Raw genomic sequence first — 25,754 nt, 5'->3', positions numbered from 1 at the left:
ACACGTCCCCATTCTCCAGGTATGGGTGTTGGTTGATTGCAGCCTCAGCTTGGGCAGGGCAGTTGCTTGGGCCAGGAGCACATCCCAGAACGTGCCAACCACCCGTGTAGAGTCACAGGATGGTTTGGGTTGGAAGGGACCATAGATCATTTCCAACACCCCGGCCACAGAGACACCTTCCACAAAAAATTTGCTCAAAGCCCCATCCAACCTGACCTGGAAGACTTCCAAGGCTGGACACCCACAACTCCTGGCAACCTGCCCCAGCGCCTCACCACCCTCACAGGAAAGAATGTCTTCCTAACTCCTACCGGGAGTATCGGGAGTCCTCCCTACTCACACCGGGCTATGGAAAACTAAAGCCACGGCCACAGGCTTTCCGGGCTTTGGGCATGGCTCAGGCTCGGGGGTGTTTGCACGGGCTCGGCGTGGCAGAAAGCGGCGGAGGCTCCCGGCGGCGGGGGCCCCTCGGTTCCCGCGGCCGGGGGCTAAGGGCCGGCAGGACCGGGGGCCCCTCGGTTCGCACACCGCCCTACCCGGCAGCCGCGGCCGCTCTGCGCCTCCCTCAGCCCGTGCACGGCGGGGCCGGTCCGGGCGGCGGCCGCTGGCGTCACGGCGGGGCCCGGCGGGCCCGCCCCGGCCGGCGCGCGGGTCACGTGAACGGCGGCGGCGGCAGCGTCAGCTGATCGCGGCGCGGCGGCGGCGGCGATGGACTTTCTGCTGGGGAACCCCTTCAGCTCGCCCGTGGGGCAGCGCATCGGTGAGAGCCGCACCCGCGCCCCCCGACCCTCCCCGCGGCCCCGCTCGCCCGTCCGGGCCCGCGCCCCCGGGGGCGTCCGCCGGACCCTTCCTCGGGGAAACGCCGGGCCCGCCTCCGCGGCGGGACCAGCAGCGCGCTGGCCAATCAGGAGAGAGTTCTGCTCTGACTGACGGGTGCTGCGGACCAATAGCGGACGCGCAGCCCGAGGCGGCTCCGTCGGGGACCCCGCCAGCCAATCCGGGCGCGAGGGGGTCTCGGGGTGGCGAGGTGAAGTTTGCTCACTTAAAGGGGCCGCAGGCCGGTGGTCCGCACCACGCCCCCCGGCACCGCCGAGCCCCGTGATTGGCCTGGGGCCATTCCCGCCCGCGCCTCTTCGGGGGCTTCGGGGCGCTGCTGATTGGCTGGGCTCCAGCCAGGGCAGCCTATCGCGGCCGAGCGGGAACGGGGCGCGTGACCCGCGGCGGCACGAGGGGCGCGCGCGAGACCCCGGGGGCTGAGGGACAGCGGGGCTGAGGGACAGCGGGGCTGTGGGACAGCGGGGCTGTGGGACAGCGGGGCTGAGGGACAGCGGGGCTGAGGGACAGAGGGGCTGTGGGATGGGGACAGCCGGGGCTGAGGGGACAGCGGGGCTGTGGGGATAGAGGGGCTGAGGGACAGCGGGGCTGAGGGACAGCGGGGCTGTGGGGACAGCGGGGCTGAGGGGACAGCGGGGCTGTGGGACAGCGGGGCTGTGGGATGGGGACAGCCGGGGCCGCAGGGCTGCGGGAGCAGCAGCCTCAGGCTGGGCTGGCCCTGGGGCCCACGGCTCGCCCAGTGGCACCAGTGTCCCGTACCCAAAGGACTGAGGCGCTGGGCAGCTGGGGGTGTTTGCCTGCCCGAGCCTCCCCGCTCTGAGCTGTGGGACAGCGGTGCCTGGCAGGGCCATGCCCTGGCTCCTGCTGCACGAGCTCTTCCATCTGGCTGCAGCTCCCAGCATGGAGCACCGGCTCCAGCAGTGAACACCGCACCCACCCTGTGCCCTGCAGGCCCATGGGCACATGGTGTCCTGCAGTCCCTGTGCTCAGGGCAGCTTGGGGGACATGGGAGAAGGATGAGGCCTGAGAAAGTGAGCAGAGATGCCGCAGTTAGAGAGAAGAAGTCTGTCAGACCCGCACTGGTGTCAGAACAGGGATGCGGTTCTTAAAATGCTTAGAATGAAGACTCTGTTCCCATGTTGTATTGCCTAAGGGCCTTGAAGTTGTGCTTGAAGGCTGATGGCTATTTAAACTCTCCACTTGTAAGTTTATGCACTTGCTCATTCTTGCTGTTCACTGCTTGTCAGACCTTTGCTGTTTGCTGTGACCATCCAGTCCCACATTTGGTGTCCTTGCATGGGTGAATAGGAGGCTGTGCCTGGACGGGGAACAGAGCAAGCAGCTGCTTTAAGTAATGCTTTTATTACAATGATTTTAGAGGCTACCCTAACACTGTCCCAAAGTGTGTCAGGGCATTGTGATGTGCCACTCTGGTGTTGGGACAGATAGGTGAGATCCATTACAGCCAGGTGGTGGAAGGATCATGAGGGAAGACTTTGTGTTACCAAAATCCTCCAGATTATCTTCAACACACCCCCAGAAGGACATCACATGTTTCATCACATGTTCCAGGAGAAGCCATCTCCTGCCCTTTCCTGAATGAATGCTCTTTGTTCCCTCAGTGAGTGTATCAGATATGTCCTTGTGTTTGGGTAGAGGCAATCTGAAGGTTGCCTCACAGATCTGGTCAGTTTAGTAACTAGATTGTAAGTGGGTTATACCTCTAGGCTTTGTTTCAATTAAATAAGGGATTCCCAAGCAACAAACCAACAGCAAAGAAGAGATAAAAAGAAAAGATATTTCAAAAGTGTTCTCCGAGAGGAGCTGAGAAGCAGAGGTGTGACACTAGGGAGATCTTACTGACAATCTTACTCGGGGTTATGGGAGTCCAAAGAGGTGGAGGAATTACAGCGTGTGAGAAAGGAACTTTCTGGAGGACTTGAAAGGGGTGGTGATTGAAAATATGAATCTTTTCTCCTTTTGAACACTGCCTATCAGCATCCTGGGGACGTGGATAAATGCTATCTTCCCTGGTTAGTTTGGGACGCAGACATGACTTCCCCAAACTCGTTTGGTTGGTCTGTGGCAGCTGCGTGTCCGGCCCGTGAGCCTGATCACCAAACTGCACAGTGCTGCTGCCCTGGGCTGTCTGCAGAAGGATAATGCTGCGTCCTTGTCAATAATTTGGGCAAAGTCATGTATGCTTGATATAGCTTATGAAGTCTAAAATAGCTTTAGATGAAGGCTAAGGAAAAAAAAAAGTCCTCTGTGGCCGCTGCATCAACGTTCTCAAATTCCTTCATTAATGTTAATCTAGTAAGACCCATTTATTTTGCTGACTAGGAAAGCAATGCTCAGATAATCTCAGTGATCTGTCACAGCATGAGTCAGTTGCAGAGGAGTAGGTTTTCTAGTTTCTTACTCACAGTTCTGAGATTCAGTCACAAAAGTTGCCTCTCCTGTTTTTGCACCGTGATGTCTCTAGCAAAGTGAGAGGAATACAGACTTGCTTGTTTGGGATTTTTTTCATTTGTTTCTGTTTTGTGGTGGTTTTTTTAAACGCCAGTGGTGAGTGATAAAGCATCACTCAAAGACTGGTAAAGCATCATAGTTCAGATTCCCACCTGGAAAGGGAAATCCACTATACCTCCACCTAGGAGCTAAGAGAAGCTTTTTTTCCCATTTTCAAAATAGAAAATATAATTTCAAGAAGGTGAATTGTCTCTGAGGGAGAGAATGGAGAAGAAACCACCAATGGTCTCTCCTCACCCTGGAAATCTAAAATAACTAGTAATTATAGCAATACCAAAAGGAATAGAGGCAGGTTATTTCAGTGGGTGAGGGCAGGCAAGGGATAGAAGTAACAGTGTAGCACAGAGGTGACACAGATGTTTTTTATGGATGGGGGTTATTTTAAGCATGAGGACCAGGAAAAGTTGAGACTGTAAAGAGGGAGCAAGTAAGTAAGGCTCCTGGGTGAGGAAAAGAGGCAGATGCAAGACAATATACCAGAAAAATCCCCACAACCTTTTGGATCCCACCTTGCAGCTGTTCATGCACCCCTCTGTGGGCTCTGTGGGTCCCTGCAAGGTTGTACTTCTCAAAAAGGCATTGCCTTGTCTTCTGTGCCTGCTCTGTCTGGAGGAAAAGGGGCAAAGGCATCAGTTGAAGAGTCACTTGATCCCTGAGAATTTGAGCTGATTCACAGGAAAGGAGCAGGAGTTCAGAGACACCCATACCCACACCACTGTGTCAACACAGTCTGTCCACCCCCATGCTTGAGTTAGGTTTGGAGCTGTATCTCTGGTCTCTCTAGAATGCACACTGTCCTCTCAGGCTTTGGGGGAAGGATACAGCTAAATGGTGAAGTCCTGACAGAGCTGGTGCTGAAGTTCCCTCAAGGGAAGTCAAAGCATGAGGCTGGTACAGGGTGCTGATTTGGGCCTGTGAGTTTGTGAACTTGAAGGGAAGTTGGAAGAAGGGACATCTTGCATTGCTTTGTGCTGAACCTGAGCTGTGATGAACGGCTGGTGTCCTCAAACACCTGTTGAAAGGGGTGAGAAGGTGCTTGATGCTTTGCTGAGGAACTTAGAGCCAGCAGGGAGCTGGCTGCACTCTTTGAAGGCTTCACTTGGAGGAGGAGCAGGGCATGTCACAGGCAAAGGATTTCTGAGCAGCATCTGGCTGATTATGGGTGCTTCAGGCCTGGGGTGGGGAGCAAAGGGGACAGGAGCCCGCAGAGTACCTTCTGTCCCTGGCTCCTGTACCTCCCCACACTTCTGACTGCAGTGCTGGTGTGCTGCTGCAGGGACAGCTGAGTGGGATCCCCAGCCCCAGAGTGTGCTCTCCCCTGCCACCAGGGCAGACACAATAACCTTGAAAAGAAGCAAACTTGTGGAATGTATTCGTAGCACAAAGCAGAGTACAGCTCCTTTGTGCCAGTTATGCCAAGTGTTTGGAGTTCTTTGTTATCTGCTGGTTCTAAATAACTTTTATCACCTAGCTGCAGTCAGCAGGAGCACATCCAGTGCCACGCAGGAAAAGAGTCGATGCTCTGCTTCAACCCATACCACAGTCCTGCGTGGTTTGGGTCGATCTGAGCAATTTGTGAGGCAGCAGACTGGAATCAAGAAACCCCAATGCTGTCACACCCGGGGAGCTGGACTGGCTGCCAAAGCAATGTGGCCTTGGAGCAGCCCCATGAAGGGCCTCCTGTACATTCAGCAGCCGGTTGGTTTGGGGCTTGGAGGGGGATGGCATTCGCAGGCTCACGATAACCTCTGCCAGGGGAATTCTCTGCTGCAGGTCAGGCTCAGCTGGTAACACACACAAGTAGATGCTGCCTGATGACACCAGGCAGAGTGCTGGGCGTGTGGCAGTGCCCTGCCTCCTGTGCTCACTCTTTTTAGGGACTTGTCGCTGTCCCCAGCCATCCTGGGCTCAGATTTCCTGCAGAGCAGACAGCTCATGTGCTAATTACAGCTCATGAAATGGGGCCAGCCACCCTGATCCTTCATGTGACTAATTAGACTTTGTTTCCTCCCCTTCTGCAGGCTTTACAGAAGGGCAAAGTTCAGGATTTTGGAGAAAATTCCATATCTTACTAGGTTGGACAGTCCCTTACAGCTTGGAAGAGAGCAAGGAGGATTAGAAGGGCATTAGCTTCAGCTTTCCCAATGCCAGCTAGGCCAGGTCTTAACTTTTACTGGGTAAATTCAAGCCTTTTGTCCTTGGAATTGCCTCAGGGTCACATTATGTTTTCCATATGCTCTAATACTGCTCTTCCAGCTTTGCATTTTGTGCCCCTGTGTTGTGTTTATGGCAGGTTTGCTGCTTTCCTGCAGCTCTCTCTTAATGAATGTATGAACTAGGATTATGGTAGCAGGATGGCCACAGTATTGTGGGGTAACAGGGGCAGGGTGTGTCACTTCTGAGGAAGCCCAGTTTTGCCCTAAATGGCCAGGCAGGTGAAGGAGCACGCATGGTTTATTTACATTCCTTTCTGAAAAGCAAACCTGCTGCTCGACCTTGGCAGGATTGGTGCATTTGGAGGTAAAGGGTGGTGGGGAGGAGGTTATAGCATGCCACCAATCATTGGGAAGTGAGGAAAGGGTGTTTGCAGATTCAATTCATGTTTCTGTACAATGCGAAGGAAGGTTGGGGAGATTTGAACAGCAAGGATTGATGGTTAAGTGCAGGTTTTATTTTGTCCTTTGTTTCTTCTGTAGCTCAGAGCTTCCAAGCAGGCTCAGCCCTGTTCCCAAGTTGTGGGTTTTTCCTTCTATGTGCAGTGAGAAGAGTGGATGTAGACTTCACTTCCCTGTATAGTGGATTTCTGTGATTCACTGCCAGTGGCAGCAAACAGTGCAGGGAAATTTCTGGCTCATTTAAACCGTGATGTGTCATGAGCAGGGGATCCCAGAGGAGAGTGCAAGTGAGGGGGGCTTTGTGACCACGTGAGCCAAACCCATCAGACTGAGCTGAGCTGCAGCCTGCCTGCCAGCAAGGCTGGTGTCCCAGGGCAGGAGGAAGCCTGGAGCTCTGACATTGTACTGAGCCTGATCCCAAAGGAGCCCCAGTGGAAAACATTTTCCCTCATGTGTTACCACAGTTTCCCCATTGACTGGTACATGCCCTGGTGCACCAGACATGCCTGTTGCCCTGGATGTATTCTCCACCACATCACCAGTGCAATCAGTGCAATCCTTCCTCCTGTGCCTCACTGAGGAAGCTTGGATCTGCCAGAGATCAAGATCCCTATGTAAAGTTAATACTCAAAGTGACAAAAGCTTACCTGAATCAAGGAGCCTTAAGGTTACTCCAGTAACAGCCAGACCTTTAGAAAGGTGGAAGAGCATCAAGAACAGTCTGCCACTCTCCTTCCCTGTCTGCCCTCTTCCATCTGGCTGTGGCCACGATGTCATCAGCATAATCACTGTGTAATCAATGCATTCTGTAGCCAACCGAAAAGGTGGTGGCTGGGTTGTGATAAGATGCAGATAGTTTCACACTGTGGTGTGCAATCTGTGGGAGGGACACGTGTATAAGAGGCTGCATTGTACAGTGGTGTGAATAGCTCTGTGCCTGACCCTAAACAGGACATGGTGGATGTGCTTACCCAGGCAGGAGTTAAAAAATCTTCTTCCTGTGTTACAGCCTTATCTCGTTACTCTGTGAATGGGCATTTAATTTCATTCCTACACAGGGATCATTAGCTTCTGGGTCAAAAGCAGAAAAAGGCAGCTCTGCAGAGGAAGGACCTCTCAAAAGGGGTAGAGGACTCACAGCAGCAAGGGAGAGTCGCAGATTTTGCAGGGACAGCAGTTGTGAAAATGCAGGCATTTCTGTAAGTACTTTGCTGGGACTGAGCTCTCCTGAAGGGCACCTGGTAAGTGCTGAACAGGTCTGGCCAGTTTTATTTCTCTTGCCCCAGTGCTAAGTCAAGTGTTTTGTAGGATGAGAGAGCTGGAAAGGATGGTTTTTGTCCTCTGCTTACCATTTGCTGTGTCTGTGTTTCCCTGTGGTCTTGGGAGTGCCTGGGTCCCTCTGGCCCCACTGGCCATTCTCTACTGGTGGTGTCCCTGAAGGCATCAGTCAGTGGCATGGCTTGAACTGAGACATGGATGATTATAGGGTGGAGACACTGGTGCTCCCAGTAATAGCTGCTCATTTCCCAAATCTCTGCCTTGAATAAATAACATCAAGGCTGACTGAGGAATTCCTAATTAAAGGGGAGACAATCAAAGCTGGAACAATATTGCTTTGGCTTCAGCCTGCAGTTTGCTTCTGCCCACACTCCCTAGAGGCCAGAAGTTCAGGGGAGAGGTGTAAATGTTAAACAAGAGAATCCCTGCTTTGGTTTTCTATGTTTGCTTGTTTGTTTTTATAGAGCTGGTGTACAAAAAAAGGGGGGGCCTGATTCTTTTGTCTCCTTATGTGGTGCAAACCAAGAATTGCAGCTATTGGCATTAGATCCATATCAGTGTGAGCAGGCCGAACTCACGGTTTCTGGCCTTGAATAACAAAGCAAATAAGCCTCCTTTTCCTTAGCTGAGGAACTGAAGTCATGCTGAACCCCTTCCCTTCACGTGCAGGACACCAGAGATCACAGACTGTGTTTGTGTGTCAGTAGCATTGGTGGCACGGGTGAAGCTGGGCATCCTCCATCCCAGCAGCGTGCTCTGCCATGGTGACACCTAGTGGGGAGCACCTGGTGACCCAGAATTTGCACATGGATTTATCTCCTTACATGTTGTAGTGGCAGGCAGGGAGAAGCAGGCTGGGGTCTGGGGTCTTGTGAGAGTTTGACTTAAAGAGTGCCAGGGCTGCTCTTAACCTTGGTTTCTGTTTTCCAGAGAGAGCTACTGATGGGTCTCTGCGGAGTGAGGACTGGGCTCTCAACATGGAGATCTGTGACATCATTAACGAGACTGAAGAAGGGTAAGGGAGCTGGCAAGGGCCCATATCCAGCAGCAGGTCCCTGCATTCCCCGTAACACCACATCCCTAGGCTGCAGTGCTAGCATGCACTGGTGGTGGTAACAAGCTAGGGTTCCCAGCAATCCCTGAGACAAGACTCTGCTAGGAGACCTAGAGACATAGCAAAGCTGTCATGGCATTTATTAGATGCTTCTCTATAATCTTGGTGAGTGCTAGGAGCCAATCAAAGAGGCCTTCAGGGTCCCCAGATAACCCTCTGCTCAAGCCAGGCTGCTTCCCATCTCCAGAAGGCATATTTGCATTTCTTCCACTTTGATTTATTCCCCCTTCATACCCTTCTCTTTCTCTCCTCTGGGAATGTAGAAATCTAAAGACTGGCGACTGAGAAGAGGGGAAAATCTCAGGCTGCTATTCAGTCCTCTCACTGTGCCAGTCTTTCTTGGGTTTCTTCTCAGGTATTTTCATGTACAGTCACTCAAAAACACACAGAGTGGGTGGGGGACCTCTTGTCTCCCTCTCCCTACAGGGACATGTTCATCAGCCTGCCAGACTTGTTAACTCAGGAGCTGGGGATTTGCCAGTGAATTCAAGGGAGAATGCTCCTTCTCACAGTGGAGATGTCAAGAGCAGCATGTAAAAAGAAGGTGTTACATGGAATAAAACATGTAGGTTTCACTCCTGCTGTCCTACCCCACAGTGATGTTGACAGAGGATTAGCAAGCCCAGATTTCAGCTTCACAGTTGTATGGAAACAAAGTCAAACACCTCTACTTACAGATCTGTCACCAGTCCTTTTCCACTATCCCCACAGTGCAAATACACCTGTCTCTGCCCACAGTTCTCAGACCTGAGCTATGGCCACTTCTTTCAGGTCTGGGCACCTGATAACACAGCTGGACAGGCTCTCCCATTGCCCTGCAATGCCCATCCATTGGCACCATGCTGCCCCACAGGCCAATAGGCTTCTGCCCTCCTCACTGCCTCAGTGCCTCCACCCCACTTTTCTCCTCCAGTGCCGCAGCTCTTCCAGCTCAGCTTCTCTTCCTGTGCTCTGCATCTGCATCATCTGTGCCCTCTTAAGACCACAGTGGTCTGAGACCATGGTGTTTCTCCCCTCTGAGAACGATTAATGAGGCCCTGCTGTGCTGTTGCTCTCTTATCCACCTGCCCCATACAAGCAAGATTTTCCCAGTGTGTCTCCCCTGCAGCTTTTGAGCCTCCTTCTCTCCGGGGAAATGTTAAACAGCTCCTCTTTGAGTAACACACTAATTGCTGCAGCTTGGTCTCTCCTTCCTGTTTCTAACCCATGCCAAGCTTTTCTGTGATCTCCTCCTATTCAGTCTCTCTGCCATGGGATCTTGCTCTACCCCCAGGAGTGTGTTTCTAGCATTGTTTTTACTCTGTTCTCTGTTGTGTCCTGAACAGCTTGAGCTGTTGCAGACATCAGCACAGAGGCCTCTAATTTCATTAACAGCACTCAGGGACATGGGTTAATGGTGGACTTTGCAGTGTTAGGTTTATGGCTGGACTCAATGACCCTAAAAGGTGTTTTCCAACCTAAATGGTTCTATGATCAGCCAACCCCACTCCTCTTGCAGAACCACAAGCAAAAACTGCTTAACCGGTCACTGCTTCAAGCCATCCTGAAAACATGGTGGGAGGGACACCTGCTGACTATGAGGCATCCAGAACCTGTGGCTGTTTTGCTTTGCCTCAGCCTTCTGCTAATCTTTCTTCATCTCATCTCTCCTTCAGGCCCAAAGATGCATTCCGAGCCATTAAGAAGAGAATTGTAGGGAATAAGAACTTCCATGAAGTTATGCTGGCTTTGACGGTGAGCAGTCAGGGCTCTTTCTCTGTTCTGTGAAACCCTGCTGTGAAGCTGAGTGCTGAACACAAGTTTTAGCACACATGCTGAACAGACACATGTACCTAAAGCCAACAAGGCTAACACATGGGGGCAGAGAAGGCTACAGCTAATGCTTTATTGCCTTTGAAGGTTCTGGAGACCTGCGTCAAGAACTGCGGCCATCGCTTCCACGTCCTTGTGTCCAGCCAGGACTTTGTAGAAGGTGTCCTGGTGAGAACAATCCTGCCAAAGAATAATCCACCTGCCATAGTGCATGACAAGGTGCTGACCCTCATCCAGGTGAGCCAAGCTGTGTGAGCATCTGCACCAGTGCAGAGAGCGTGTGTCTTTAGGTGTTTGTACAGAAGGCTGCTGTATGTGGTGACGGGCTGTACTGTCTCCTTCTCCCCAGTCCTGGGCAGATGCCTTCCGCAGCTCTCCAGACTTGACTGGTGTCGTTGCTGTCTATGAAGACCTGAGACGGAAGGGTTTGGAGTTCCCCATGACTGATCTGGACATGCTGTCACCTATCCACACACCACAGAGGGTATGGGAGCATTGCTGAAGAGAAGAATGTTGGGCAGCTGTCATTCTGGAATAATGAGGGGATTTCCAGAACTCTGTCTTGAATTTAGAGGGTTTTTGGGTGGTGAGAAGCTCCAGGACAGCCAAGAGCTGTTGGAACCAGATGGGGAGCTGCCATCAGTATTTCTCCTCTAGTTGCACTGCCCTGTCAAGTGTGTGTGTCTAACATCTCCTTCTCTCTGTCACTTTCCCCACCTTTGTAGACTGTGTATAACTCCAATTCTCAATCTGGACAGAACTCACCTGCAGTCAACTCCCCTCAGCAGATGGAGTCCATCCTCCACCCTGTCACCCTGCCCCCCGGGAGGGGCACATCCAGCGATGCGCCCATCACACCCACACCAGAGCAGGTGAGTTGGACACCAGTCCCAGGATGTTGCTTACTCTTCCTCTGTTTGAAGCTGTTTCACAAACACTGTTCTGGCACTGCAGTACTGGTCCTGCCCCAGCCTCTGTCTTCTAGGAGCTGTTCCTCTAAAGCACAGTCCTTCAAGAGCTCCCCAGAGCTCCATTGTGGTCACAGTGATGAACTGGGATACAGCAACCATAGACTGGTTATGCTTCCCTAAAACAGGGCTGCTTGCAGGTAGAGGGAAGTGGGGTGCTGAGACATGATGTGTCTCCTTATCATCTTTGTTTATCTTGCCTTACTGTTTACTTTATATTAATCAACCCTGTCTGGCTATGTGGTTTCCAAAGGCTAGGGCTTCCTCACTTGTTTCCCCATCCTTTTTTCTCCTTCCTCACCATGACTTCATATGACACCATGTTCAGCACCAAACCCCTCGCTGTCAGTGTTTTGCATTCCCTTGCAGAACAGAAGTAGAAACTGTTCTAAAGAGGCCCATTAACAGCTGGTAAACCAGAGGACTAAATCTTCAACTGCACACATAGTTGAGGCACTTCTATTGAATGGGAATTAATTGCTTTCCCTTCTCTTACACCACTTTGGAAATTAAACAATTTAAATGGCTACCACATGGGAGCTGTTAGCTGAGGAGAGATTTGAATCATACCAGCAGCCTGTGCTGGCTATTAAAAATCAAGGCAAGACTAGCAGCTGAGATTCCAGGTGAGGGCCTGGCATCTGCTACCAGCAAATGAATTTGATGGTAAGTCATGGAGGGGTTTCCTGCTGGGAGCTCCTGAGAGCTAAAATGAGTGGTGACAAATGAACTCCCTGGTGGCTGTGAACAGGCAGGCACACATGGTGCCATTCCCTGCCATTCAGAGCTCCCTCAGCTATGTCCCCAGCCTCCCCTGGCAGAGCTGTCACTTCTCTTCGCTCTTGCAGATCGGGAAGCTGCGCAGTGAGCTGGAAGTGGTGAATGGGAACACAAAGGTGATGTCGGAGATGTTGACGGAGCTGGTGCCATCCCAGGCCGAGCCTTCTGACCTGGAGCTGCTGCAAGTAAGGAACATTGGGCAGGGTGGAGGGCTGGCACATGCAGCACAATTTAGCAATGACTTGATGGACTGAGGCCCAATGCATGCCAGGTGTGGGGAATGACTGGACAGTTTAGTGTGGGGCTTATCAGGGAGTGAAGGGATAAGGGAGACACAAGGAAGGTAGAGTTTCAATGGTGGATGAAAATCACATTGCCAAAGCTGGAATTATCTCACAAGGGAACTTGTAGTCCCCAAGGGCCTTTCTTTCTGGGTGATGTGTTACACAAAAAGCATACAATTATTCCATGTAAAGCTCAGACTCAATTTACCTCTCACACCAATATTTGTTGCCCATCAATAGTTCCTGATAGATCCCAGTAGCCTCTGGATTCTGTGTTCCAGTCAGAATTCCAAATTTGTGAGTGTGACCTTAGTGGGTGGTGACTTGCCCTTCTTTGAACAGGAGCTGAATCGGACATGCAGAGCCATGCAGCAGCGAGTCCTGGAGCTGATTCCCCGTGTCCTCCATGAGCAACTCACCGAGGAGCTGCTCCTCATCAATGACAACCTCAATAACGTGTTTCTGCGCCATGAAAGGTACCTCTCTCCTCCCTTCTCTTCCCTGCTCTCCCACGAGACTTTGCTGCCCTTGAATGCTGCCTATCTCCCCCTTTTGATCTGCCCAAGAGTATAATACTCAAGATGTATCAGTCTGTATCATCCATCTTTGAGAACAAAGCCAAATGTTCTCATTTTTTTCTGACTTATTCCTGTCCCTTCAAAGCTGCTGTGTAAGTTCCTGATGGGGTATAAAGATGTCCCTGTGGCATAACCCAAAAGAAGGAGGCACCTGCATGGAAAGAGCTGGTTTTCTAGCTCTGAGACAGATGGGGACAGAAAGAAATTGCCCAGATGGGATCGGCACTGCTTTTTTTTCCTTCCATTTCAACAAACATATCTTGGCTAGTTCATCCCCAGATGAACTGTAAGGAGAGCTGCTGGTTACGAGTAACTGTGGAAGATCCTAAGAAGCTTTCTCACACCACCTCTCAGGAGACATCAATTCTATGGGTCTTACTAGGGTATCTTGAGGGGAAATTGGGCCCTGAGCCATAGTTCCCCTTTCCTGGTGGGTAGGAAAGGGCAGACTGTGCCTAGTCTTATAAAAAATCTCTTGGGCTGTGGGTGAATGAGCCCACACTACTGAAATGCATCCTGTCACCTTTCCTGCAGGTTCGAGCGACTTCGGACAGGACAGCCTGTTAAGGTAACTCAGAGCAACTGCCCCTCTGTGCAGCTTGGCTTGCATCCTGCAGGTCCAGCAGTGCCCTGCTAACTTGGAGTGAGGTTCAGTGTGCCCCACATAGAAATGGTGGGCTTTGCTATCCCAGCCAAGCTGCACCAGAGCACCTGGTACATGGGACACCCCATTTCCCACTGCAAACCTCTCCTGCCCTGCCCAAAGAGCAAGAGCAGAGCAGCAGCAGTTATGGTTATTAAATAGTGAGATTCCAATTCCCATATGAGCCTACTTTGAGCACTACCCTGTCCTCTGGACCAGTACTCACCCTACTTGCTTTTATCCAGCAGAGCTGGAAGGCTGGCTACCCAGGCATATGCTGCCCTGGGACACTATTTCCAGCCAGTTCTGTGATCACTGTCCCTCCTCTCCCTCTTCACAGCTGATATCTTTCAATGGGTGCAGAAGGGCTTTCCTCTCCAGTATCAAAGAGCTAGGATTGTAGGGTCAAGGTATAAGCTTCAGAAACTCCCCACCATCTTCTTTTTTCTTCTTCCAAAGGCACCAAATGAGGCAGAGAACAGCTTGATTGACCTGGGACCCAATACTCCTTCAGCACTGAAACAGCCTGAAGTCACCAGCAACCTTTCCTCTCAGCTGGCTGGAATGAGTGTGTTGCTACGTGGTTTTCCCCTCAGTCTTTTTCCTGGGCTGCTTTGAAAATCCTTCCCCTCCCTTGAACCATCTCCCAAAATTATTTAGTCAGATTCCTAGAGTAACCTAGAGAAATGCCAAAATGTCAACTAAATGCCAAATGTCAACTAAAAAACTCATGAAGAAACTTACCCTAAGGCACTCAAGCATATGTCTTGGCATCCTCACCTCACATTGTGCAGGAGGTAGCCATGACTTAAGAATGACCTCAGCATTAGTCTGTGGTTAAGGATCTGGCTTTCCAGCAGGACTGGGGATAAAGTTGCTCCCTCTGCAATACCTGGCAGTATTGCCTACTTGCCTTTCTTGGTGTGTGGTGTCAGGCTCACCACTGAGGTCTGGGAGAAGCAGAGCAGCTGAAGCTATGCTGCAAAGGTAGCCATGAGCATCTTGGGCCCAGGACTCAGGATTTGACAGATTGTTTACTCAAAACCCTGAGGGGTCCTGGGAGTTCTTCAAGACATACCAATAGCCTACATAGCACTGCTTGGACGCAGCTGCAGAAAACTGGCACCAGACTGTTTTTACAGACAAGACAGTTGAGATATTTTTCAAGTCAAGTGTTTTTTGGATGATGCCTGAGTCATGAAAATCCACTCACCTGTCTCAGAGGCACTTGCCCAGAAGCACAGGTTATTTTCTTCTAGGGGTTATGGAGCAATTCCCTCCAGAGTTGTCTAACATGGTCAGGAACATCTAGCCTTCAGCATCAGTAAATTGATGCTGCTGCTTCTGTCTGAAACTGAGCCAAAAATATCCACTGAGTGGGCAAAGAAACAGCTTCTGATACCTCACCCACGACTGCATACATGTACAGACTGTGCTGCAGCTGGAGGAGTGGGCCGAGAGTAGTATAGCCTGTTCTGATGACAGTTTTCCATCCAGCACTCTCCAAGCCCACAGTCCTCCAGTTACTGTTCTGTGCTGCCTGCTCACCCTGCTCTCTCTCCCACAGACCTGGGCTCAAGCAGTGTAAGTGCAGGGCTGCACTCCCTCGACACTTCTGGCAAGCTGGAAGAAGACTTTGACATGTTTGCCCTGACCCGTGGCAGCTCGCTGGCTGAGCAGCGCAAAGGGTGAGTGGAGCAGCTCACTCTGTCCTGTCCTGCCTTCTTGCAAAGGAAGAGGGCTCAGGGAAATTTGAGCCACACCCCAACCAGCAGCAGTTCCTGGGAGACAGCAGGGTGAAACAGAAATGCACTCTTCCATGCACACTGTTTGTAGGATGAGCTCTGTGCTCCCAGTCCATTTTCCTGCTGCCATCATCTCCCCTTCATGGCATCCACTGGGTATGGGGAGAAGGAATTGGTCTCCTGCATATCCTGGGAGATTCAGTGTGTGGGGATGAAGGTGTGAAGTGGGACTGGCTCAGTTTTCCTGTCTGCCTCTGAACTCATATGTCCTGTCTGGGATGATGTTGAATTTGGGAATTGCTGAGTACTGATTCAGCCTGACAGACAGAGTATTGAGCTAGAGTGCAGGAAGAGTGCAGTCAGTTGTGGCTTGCAAGAGGGCATTGTTCTGTGCCTCAGCTTCCCTGTTGGCAAGTGGGACCGATGTCTCTTCCTCCATGGTGAGTTTGAGACCTCCTGATGTAAAGGACTAAGAGCTGGGTCTCCACAGTACTGGCTGAACTGAAGAGGCCTTCTCCACTGCAGAGTGGATTCCTGAATCCTTGTTCTGGAGGAGCTGGCAAGGCCTGTGCTGATCAGATCCCCTGGGTTTAGAGATTGTGGCTGATCTCACACTGCTTTGCCTGGCAGAGCCATTCACTGCTCTCCACAGATTACCAAGCAGTAGAGCCCACGGGCCCATCACTGCCTCCAGCCCTCCAAGGCCTGTGCTCCTGCACTCCTGCAGCCACTGGAGTGCCTTGTTCTGCAGCTGGCCAGTAGCAAGTTAAGGTCTCTTATATGTGTCAAGTTAAGGTCTCCTAATGATGTCTCCTTTCATTCCTCTGCGTCACACTGCTTCTGGTAAATGTGGTGGGGAAACCCGTGGCCTACACATGACTTCATGTGTTTTGTCCCTGGATTTCCCCACTGCTTTTACTGTGGGTTGTGCTGCCTGAGGACAGAGGCAGTCCAGCATAAAAACAGTTGTATCAACAGCACACAATCTGGGGCTGAAACCAGAGTCAGCGCTATGTGCTCAGTGCTGGAGTTGTGGACAGAGGTGGAATTGTATCCTCTCTGCTGTAGCAGTCCTTAACAGGCTGAGGCTTATGATCTCTGCACAAGTAACAAGACATCTTCTATTTATTCCTCACTGCCCTTCATCTGCCTGCACTTGCGCTCTTGCCAGGTAACCTCTAGTGGCTCAGGCTTCACATTTCACCGAGAGCCTCTGCTCTGTGTCTCACTCCACTTGAACAGACCCATTGCTCTGCAGCTCCCGAACAGGACGTGCTGGCAGAGCCTCTGGGGTTTGTTTTTGACCCCCCATGCTTCATGTGTGTCTCGGTGAGGCAGTGCTTAAGGCACTTCAAGCCTTTCCTGCCATTCTTCCTCATCAGTGGCATGATAGCAGCGCTGTACTTCATCCTGGATGCCATTGTCCACAGCGGCCCCTTCACTGATGAGCACTTCTTTGAGAAGTTTGAGCGGCGGTGGCCCAAGCCCCTGGCCCCCAACAAAAACAGCTCCACTTGATGGTCTGCTGGATCTGTGGGATTGGGCCTGGGAGCAGCTGGAGAGGAAATTTGTGGAGAGTTCCTGTGAAAGGCTTCATTTTCCTAGCATGGAGAGTTTTCCCCACTCGGCATGGATCAAACGGTGACGTGTGGCATTGTCACGTGCGGTAGCAGCCTAGAGGGGACACAGGCTTGGGATGAGGGAAATTATGGGTGAGACATGTCTGTGTGTGGAAAGAGGTTGCTGTAATGGTGCATTTGGAGACTAGGCTCTTCTGATCATCCAGTCTCACCTATGGCCAGCATAGGCCAGTGAGCCTCTAACACCCTCACTTCTCATGTGGTATTTAATTATGAGCTGTTTGTGTCTGTGAAGATACATGAGGGCCTGTTGTTCAAATCCTTTCTGAAATATCTGTAATATTCTGGTCAGCCTGTGTTAGTTTTTTCTCTTTATAGTCCGCCCCAAAGAAGGTGAGTGTTGTGGTTAATGCACCTAGCTCTGTAAGTCTGTGTCTTGGTTTTCATGTAACTCCTTGTCATCCTTCTGTCACTGTGCCAGGACCATCCTGTTGTATCCCACAATGTTCCAGTGAGTAGATTAGTCTGTTTTGTGGTGTTACCTTTAATAAGGGCTCTGCACACCTTTCTAGAAGCTCTTGGTAGCAGAGTGACAAGGCATGAAAAGTTGTGCAGTCAGAAGAACTGAACATGTGTTTAAGAGTTCCTGCTCTTCACTCTCAGGCATCTCATCAGCCTGTTGTCTCTCTTTCTGCTTACAGGGTTAAGTATGAAGACCCCCAAGCCACCAAAGGCCTTGCTGGTGCCCTGGATGCCCGGCAGCAGAACACAGGAGCGGTAAGTGGCCACAGCTTTTCCTGCATCACTAGGAATGGGAGTAACCTCCTGGCTCACCAAGGAAGTAAGGGTGCTGTCTGTTGGGAAAAAGTCAAGTGATGATAACTCCCAGTTTCCACCAATGTGCATTTCCTAGCTGGGCTGCATACCTCATTCTTAAAGTCCTGAGGTAAGGAGAAGGGAAAAGTCTGGGATTGCCAGTTGAAGGATGTCCCTCCCCAGGGAAACTTCCACCTGGAAATGTATGTTTTATTCCTCTTCAGCAAATTTCCAAGTCCAGTCACCTTCTCTCTGCAATCAGAGAAGTGGGCCACCAGTATTAGTACATTCTTTCCTTCACCTTAACCCCGCTGCCTCCCCTCTCCCTCACACTGCAATGCAGACTCTCTGTCATCCAGGGGGAGTCTGGTGCCTCTAGTGATGGAGCCCAGCTGACAAAGTGGATGATGCGTCAAGGAATGGTGAGATCTGAGGTCTTGGAGGGCCAGCAGGGAGGGAGGAGGCTGGGGCTGCTGAAACAGAAGTGTCACTGCACAGCACATGAGGATGCACAGCAGACATCAGCAGATACTGCTAACTGAAATGGAGCAACCCTGGGCTGGGCCAGTAGTGAAGACTAGGCTTGGGAAGGAAGCAGGCAGTGTGCCAGTCCTTCCTCAAGTAAACATATGTGTAGGGAAAAATCCTTGTTGCTCTGAGGCTAAGAGAGCATGTGTCACTCTGAGCTAGAGGATGGCCTGTCTTGGGGTGGGTGTCTGAGGCAGAGGCAATAGCTGGTGGCATCATGAGGGCGGCTGCTACCATTCATTCTCCTTGCAGTCTCTCCTCCTTAACAGGAGGTGCCTTGTTTGAAGGAAAACACATTCTGACTTTAACCCTGTTGAAGGCCTCCTCCTGTAGCTGGTGACTGAGCTTTCAGGCATTTAAATTTGGCCTTTTGGCAGCAGGAATTCCTGCAATTACATTCCCTCAGGCACACAGAGGCTTTGACAGCTCTTGGGTCTGAAGCTTGTTAGCCTGTCTTCCTGTAATGGGCACAGTGCAGCCTGATGTCTGCTCTAGGAAGTTTCCCCACATGCTGTACAGTTGGCTTGAATGCACTTCTACCCCAAAGAGATCCTCTCTGGGCAGGCAGAGCCAGTTGGCTTTGAAACTTTCCTAATCTTGCACATCCTCTTCTGCTCCCATTCATCCATCTGCCAGCTGTGGTAGCTATCTGTGCTTGCTCCCTGGTTTGAGGAAATCTGCCTGTCTTTGGTTACAAGGTGTTGCTCTTTTTCTTGGTCTTGGTGTTTTCCTGAGGGCAAGGGAGCTATATATATTAGAAAACTAATAAATAAGTTCCCACAAATACTCTCTCATTCTTCTGCTTGGAGAGCCTCTAGCAAGGGCTGCTTCTTGCTCAGCTTTGTTCAGGAGCTCATGACTGGAGAAAAGGATCTGGAGTTTTGAATCAGACTTTGTTTCTTTCAAGGTTACCTCTGTCCACTAGGAATATGTCCCTTTGCTGTTTAAATTGACCAGGGCCATGAATTCTTCTGAGCTAGCCTTATCCCTACTGGAAGTAAAATTTAATTGTAGATGACTTCCTCTTTGATGGGTCTGTTTCAGTAGTTTTTTGTGATATCAAATCCTGCTGTGCTTCATGATCGTATCAGGGAATCAGTTCTTGGCAGGTATCTTTGCCCCTTTCTGTGCTGTCAGACCTGGCACCTCCAATATCTTCAGCACTGCAGACTTTGACATCAGACTGGTTTGTAGGGGGAGAATGTGTAGAGAAATGCATGTCTCTTGTTCTCTGGCTGCCTACACAAGCAGACAACTTCCACCTAGTGGGTCCTCACCAAAAAGCAAAGTCTGGTCCCGTCCTAATAACCCAAAGCCAACCACCAAACCACAGATGCTTTTAATGGCATGTATCCTGGAAACTGCGTGTCTGGGCATGGATGGGACAGAGGAAGCAGGTAAGCAATGGCACTGATAGCTGGGGGAGCTTTGCAGTGGCACCAGCTGGATTTGGCTGGGCCTGAGCTGACTGAACAGAGCGAGAGGATGAGCTTCTGGGCTGGGCTTTCTTTTTGCATAGTGGATTTACTGGAACATCCTCTGTTTTCTTGGCCTCATTGCCCTTTTTCTTCTGTCCCAGGTACCAGTTCCTCAAGCCAATTTCATGGAAGACATAGAAAAGTGGCTCTCCACTGACGTGGTAAGTGAGGGGCTGCCTTCTTGGAGCCAGCAGTCCTGCTGGAGTTGTCTGTGGGGCTGGACTTCAGGCAGTGTATAACAGCCTGAAGTCCAGCTGGCATTGCTGAATGTGTGGCACAGACTGCCAGAAGGGACCAGGGAAGGAAAAGCCAGGGATGCAGGCTTTGGGATGCCACAACAGTATCATCAGCCTTCTGGGAGCCATAGCTAATGAACTGAGGCTCAGGGCCCCTCCAACATGTCTGTACTGTGGAAGGGAGGGGAACACTGTCCTGTCTCTCCATGTGCAATGTATCTCCATCTGTGAGATACCTGCCTTCCTTCTAACCATGTCCTTCTCTTTCTTTGCTAGGGAGAATCAGAGGATCCAAAAGGTGTCACCAGTGAAGGTAAGATGTGGCAGCCAGCTCTTGTCTTTAACTGTTCCTGGCAGAACCTTGGCTCTTCCACAAACCTCTCTCTTTGCTAATGCTCTGCTCTTCTCTTGCCCTCAGAGTTTGACAAATTTCTGGAAGAGCGAGCGAAAGTTGCGGACCGCCTCCCCACTTTGTCCAGCTCCTCAGCAGGGACGTCTCTGTCCCCTCCTGCTGCCAGCCACCATCGGAAGCAAGCAAAGGAAGATGATGCTATGTTTGCCTTGTGAATGCTATGGACTGGTGTGCTGTGGAGCAAGAGGCTGTGTGTGCTGTTTTGCTTGCCTCCAACCAGGGGCCAGCAGAGGAAGGACTCTGTCCCCTTCCTCCATTCTCTTCCTGTTTTACCTTTGAGTTGGTTTTATTTTTAAGCTGCTTTCAGACTTCAGATAATCTTTGTTGTGTTTAGGGATATCATATAATAGACTTGTAAAGGGGGTTTCAAAGCTGCTAGAGCATGTGGGAGTTCAGTGGGCTTTTCTTTTTATGGTACAGTGTGGGCAAAGCAGAAGAAGCTCCGGAAGAAGCTCCCCCATCCTACTCTCCAGTGAGGTAGTTAGAGATCTTGCCCAAGAAGCAGGAGAGGCTGCAGTCTGCTGCTGAAATCATTCCTGCCTGCCTCTTTCCTCATCCCTCCCCTAGAATGTATCTCCAGCCCTCTGCCTGCCAGTGTTAGACTGGAAAGCACAAGGATGTGAAGCATTACTGGTGACTGAGAAGGAACACTAATGGTAGAGGGACCCTGTTGCTCTAACCTCTCTTGCACAAGTGTTTGTGGTATGCAACACCTTCCCACTTACAAGCCCTTCTCTTCCTCTTCCTCAGCTCCTTTTCCCCATCAGTTTATACAGAATCTTACCCACAGCCCAGATGTTTCCATTGCATGTCAGCCAGTTGTCCAAGCCCTTGGCAGCACACAGGACTGCGAGCGGTACCCCAGGCTGAAGGAGCTGTCTCCCACGGGGTAGGATGTGCCTTCAGCAAACTATTTGCAGTTAATTTAATTCTCCATTATCCTGCTTTTCTCCCATTGTGATCCTACCTCCCTCTCTCACTTCCACTGATGCCTTCCACCACATTGTGCCGTGGTGTGGGGAGTCCCTCCGAGCCAGGCCAATGCTGCCAACTCCCTCGGGATGGCTGTGTGTGCCGGGGTCACAGAGTGTGTCCCCTGAAGCAGGAGGGCCTTCCATCAGCACTGTTACACCAGTGGGAACGTGCTTTGCTGCAGAAGCTTCTTCAGCTGGTGGGCACAGAGGGGAAGTGAGACATCAGTCATCTCATGCCCTGCAGCAGGAGAGAAAAACCTCTCCTCTGCACATGGGGAGAAAAACCCTTCAGAGCAAACCGCACACGCTGCCCACTTGTAAATGAAAGCCAGGGAGGAGGGTGCCAAGCTCAGGGCTCCTGCTCGTGGGATTTCTTGTTGAGCATGGGAGAGTTGTCTTTTTTTACTGCACATTAAAGGAGCAAAGGCTTGAGCCTCCCTTGAAAATACAGTGTGTACTGTCAGTGCTGGTGTGGGATGGGGAGGATGCTGTGGGGAGAAGAGGAATGAAACCATGCAGCTACATTTGCTCTCCATGAAAAGGCAAGGGCGCTGGTGCTGAGAGAAGAACAGCATGGGGGCTGAGGGTGCAGGGAGCCAAGGCAGGTGCTCTCTGCTTTTTACTACAGTCTTGTGGGGAGGTGATTACAGGCCATCTCAAAATAGCAAGAGGGTGAGCTACCTCTTCTCCTTTTCCTCTGTGTCTTGTGACCAGATCTGAATACCCACCTTGTAGCCCATAAGCCACTTATAAAGACATGCAAGAAATACAGTTGCTACTAAAGGACCCTCTGGTGTCCACGGGACATCCTCGGTTGTCCCTACAACATCTCTCCAGTGTCCAGCTGAGTGGGAGCTGTGGGAGGGATTCTTAAAAGGAAGCTGAAAATGAAAATGTCATCTGAAGAAAGGCAAAAGGGCTGAGCTTCCCCTGCTGGAGCATGTGCAGGAGAGGAAGCAAGAGCAGGGTCATGATGGAACACAGGCTGGTTTTGTAACTGTGGGGCCAGAAGGGCCTCCAGAACAAGCAAGGCCAGTTCCTGGCCTCGGGCTGCCTGCCTCAGCTGGGAAGGAAGGACTCCTGGTGCCCCGTCAGCATTTGTGGATGGTACCAGCCTGTTCACGCTGGTGATGCTTTAACACTGCTTCATGCCTCAGCTGGCACTTAAAGTTCTCAGTGCCTCCAGCTCCCTCAGAGCACTGCCTGCAAATTGCCTGAAAGGAGAAACAAAGATATCCTGAGTGAATGAATATCCTGAGTGTGGGGAGTTCAAACTCCTCCTTACTGCCTCTGGGATGCCCTGAGCCCACCTGAGGATAAAGACCCATCTTCACCCCTCACTTGTTTTTAATTCCCCAAGCAGCCAGCATGGGACCTGGCAAAGGCATGAGGGAGCTGTCCCCAAGGAAGGCTTGAGTGCAGCAGAAATGGGTTGCTGCTATTTTCGTCAAGGGACAAACAGATGGAAAGCATTTTTGGTGTCTGCCAAGTGAGGTCAGTTTGAATCGATGGCCAACAGGTGAAAATTCAGAGTGCTGCTTGTGGCACCCAGGGTGAGCCTGTCCCCTCTTGACCGTGCAGCCAGCCATGGTCTCAGAGCTTTTCACTGAGATTTATCCAACAGTGACAAGGTAGCTCTTTTTCAAGTAACTGAAAAGATGAAGAAAGGGGATGAAGGCATGGAAAGATTCCAAATTAGTACTGCCATACTTGTTATAGATTATACCAGTAATAGCTTGAATAATTTTGCAAAGTTTCTTTTGAGGAGGAACTTGGGGGAAAAAAAACCAAAAACCTGCTAGTTCTGCAAGGGTTCGTTTAAATTAGAGGCTGGGCACTTCGCATTGGCAAAAACTGCTTCATTATTGCAAAAAAAAGAAAAAAAATGACAGCACTGTAAGGAATTCTTTTAAATGCCGTTTCCTTTTTAAGTTTTCTGATGTTTAGAAAGAACAGCGCTGCTCGCTCTGACCACCAGATGGCTGTGGTCCCTCGTACATCCAGCCCGGCTCCCCGATTGCTGGGGACAGCCCTCCCTTGGCAGTGACCTGCTTAGAAGGCTCTGCCACATCCGGGGACAGAAGCAAACAAAGTTTTTCCGTAGTCTAGTATTATGCTGAACCATCAGCCCTGTGCAGCCCCGCACACGCATTCATCCACGCGTTGTGACCGCACGGAGGACGGGAAGGGCTGCTTGTGCTCTGCCTGGGCATCCATTAATAACCTCACTGGGAACAGGATCCTGACCTGGACAGATATTTTGCATGACCCAGAACAGCTGTTGCTATGCCAGATGAAGAAAGACATAACTTCCTTGTACTGGGTCAGAGTTGCTCAACATCTCTAAAAACTAAATATACACTAAAAGTTAATGAGAATTTCCATGATGTTTGGGTAGTGTGATACTGGGCATGCCACCATCACACTCATACAGGCAAAAGATTACGTTTCTCTTTTACCAACCACTAACCTCCAAATAGTACATTAATTTTTTTAAAGGATGGTAACAAAAATATGTCCTGATTTCCCACAGCAGTCTCACTACAGAAGTGTCCCAAGCCAATACACTGGGAAAGCTGTTCTCCATTCCACAGGACTTTCATGTTGCTTTGTCGTGTCAAAACTTCCCCAAAGCTTATTTTGAATAACAAAATTCTCCCTCCCTTCACAAAATGAGAACAAAGCCACTTCCCCTTTCCTTTAGATTTTACTGTTGGTGCTGCTAAGGGTGAATGAGGACTATATAAACAAATGAGAGGAAAAGTAGGTGCTCCAGTGCTCAGGAGCGAGGGAATAGAGATGGCCATTGACAGGATCACTCCCCCCGAGCACAAGTTTGCTGCAGTGCTGTCTCCAGCAGCCTTCCTGCAGGGCTGGACATTGGTCCTTGCCAGGTCTTGGATGGGGGGAACAGGGGTTGCTACACTGTGCAACAGAGACTTTGGGGGCTCAGTGCCACCAAGGAGACTCCTGGGGGCTCCGAGCAGGGATTTTCTTGGGGGGATCAGGAATTCCCTCGCAGCACAGAAAAGCTGCATGTCCCTGTATCCAGGTGCTTGTTTTCCTGGCCAGTCTCTGCAGAAAAGCATGGATCAGGCATGAAGCAAACTTGGCAGCAGGGTGAAGCAAGGACACGGCTTTCCTGCGGCTTACGGGGAGTCTCTCTCACCAGCACAGAGCAGTGGGAAAATCTGTGTTTAGAAAGGTTGCTGTGAGGCACTTCACTGGTATTTTTAGCTGCTTGACCAAAAAAAAAAAAAAAAAAAAAAAAAGGCAAGCTTAAATGCCAGACCAGTCTCAGTGGGAAGAACGTGGCAATTTGGAAATTTCTCTGAGCTCTTTAGCAGTCTTAGTCCAAAACAAAGAAAAAAAAATTTAAAAATTGAAAAAAAAAGCAAATTTATAAAGGTGTGGGTGATCTGCCAGCAGTGCCCCGCTACCCCTGGGCAGGGACATATTTTGTGCTGGCATGCACACCGTGAACCAGCAGCTCCAGCCGGGCAGTCAGGGGGTGGCTCACCCACACCAGGCACCTTCAGTCTCACCACTTGCCCGGTACCTTTGGTCACTCTCGGCCTCTGCCACACCACACCCGGCAATCGAACGCTTCAATTCAAATCCCACGTCGCCTTGTTAATGATTATTTAGCTAAAGAGCTGCCGCCAGCGCCCCGAGGTCCTGCTGTGCCCAGCACTGCTCAGGGGAAGGGCTGAGCCCAAAGCCCTGATTCCTCGGTGCCTGGGATGCTAGGGAATGCATCCCCCCAAAAAGGCGGGGAGGGGTGTTCTGGCTCTTTTGCTGTGCCAGCTGCAGTCCGTAAGCTCCATAGTGCACAGGGCTCTCCAATGCTGAGCCCATTCTGCCCTAAACTAAGCTCTTTGAAGTAATATCTGCCCTTTCTAACCCTTCTTTGGCTTATTTCTCTTTGTCAGAATGTATCTGTCACCCTCTCAAGACAGAGAGCAGCTCGGTGCAGTAAATAAGGGCCTGCCTGCCTGCCCTGGAGCAATCTTTGGTAATGAGAGAAGGAGGGAGCACAGTCTGTGCCATAGACACCCTGTGTGCGTCGTGAGTAAGTCACATAAATGTGGCACATCCTGAATGCCAGTCCCTAAAACGGATTCATTCCCATACATTGTTCCTGGGTTTGCTGTTTTCCACCAGCACAGGTGAAAGCCTGGCGCCCACCTGGCACCCCAGTGTCCTGTGCCTTGGTTCCTCGTATGGAGCAGAGACTGTCCTGGTCCCACAGCAGATGGACACGGCAATTCTCCACATCCCCAGGTCAGAGAGGGGTGCCGCTGTCCCAGCTTGGAACACCAGCTTTTCCAACCCTTCCTGCCTCACCCGGTGTGGCTCTGGGAAGGACAGGACTGTGAAAAATGCCAATCACTTGTTTTTAAGATTTTAGAAGTTTAATAGTAATAAAATGGTTATAAAAATGGTAATATAATTAGAGTAATAAAAATTTGAACAATTGAGATTAGGGCAGTATGAGACAATAAGAAACAAAGAGTTATGGATGTCCAGGTACCTTTTTCTGGGCA

At 50.7% G+C, this 25,754-nt stretch overlaps 1 protein-coding gene across 6 annotated transcripts; it reads left to right on the top strand.

The window, feature by feature from the left end:
* The first annotated feature begins 609 nt into the window (after positions 1-609).
* TOM1 (target of myb1 membrane trafficking protein) lies at positions 610-21,655 on the top strand. 6 transcript variants are annotated; one of them, XM_064420380.1, is made up of 17 exons: positions 1,802-2,036; positions 7,040-7,222; positions 8,190-8,274; positions 10,029-10,107; positions 10,273-10,422; positions 10,535-10,669; positions 10,911-11,057; positions 12,002-12,118; positions 12,560-12,693; positions 13,330-13,363; positions 13,898-14,006; positions 15,006-15,126; positions 17,465-17,540; positions 17,939-18,001; positions 19,687-19,746; positions 20,098-20,134; positions 20,240-21,655. In XM_064420380.1, the coding sequence occupies exons 3-17, from the start codon at positions 8,237-8,239 to the stop codon at positions 20,386-20,388; spliced, it is 1,449 nt and encodes a 482-aa protein (XP_064276450.1). In that variant the 5' UTR covers positions 1,802-2,036; positions 7,040-7,222; positions 8,190-8,236; the 3' UTR covers positions 20,389-21,655. The 6 variants fall into 6 exon arrangements, with proteins under 6 accessions (XP_064276447.1, XP_064276448.1, XP_064276452.1 ...); XM_064420377.1 differs by lacking the exons at positions 1,802-2,036; positions 7,040-7,222 and adding an exon at positions 610-760; XM_064420382.1 differs by lacking the exons at positions 1,802-2,036; positions 7,040-7,222 and adding an exon at positions 974-1,027.
* Positions 21,656-25,754: the final 4,099 nt, after the last annotated feature.

This window comes from Passer domesticus, chromosome 5 (genome assembly GCF_036417665.1).
Source record: "Passer domesticus isolate bPasDom1 chromosome 5, bPasDom1.hap1, whole genome shotgun sequence".
In the NCBI taxonomy this organism is placed as follows: domain Eukaryota; kingdom Metazoa; phylum Chordata; class Aves; order Passeriformes; family Passeridae; genus Passer; species Passer domesticus.
The sequence above is the reverse complement of the archived record's forward strand: the minus strand, read 5'-3'. Positions and strand labels throughout refer to the sequence as shown.

What these genes read in the sequence shown, in the direction of transcription:
- TOM1 (XM_064420377.1), top strand. Translation starts at nt 709, where the DNA reads ATGGACTTTCTGCTGGGGAACCCCTTCAGCTCGCCCGTGGGGCAGCGC. An exon ending in GCCCGTGGGGCAGCGCATCG is followed by an intron (nt 761 to 8,189) that starts GTGAGAGCCGCA and finishes TCTGTTTTCCAG; the next exon opens with AGAGAGCTACTGATGGGTCT. An exon ending in CTATCCACACACCACAGAGG is followed by an intron (nt 10,670 to 10,910) that starts GTATGGGAGCAT and finishes CCACCTTTGTAG; the next exon opens with ACTGTGTATAACTCCAATTC.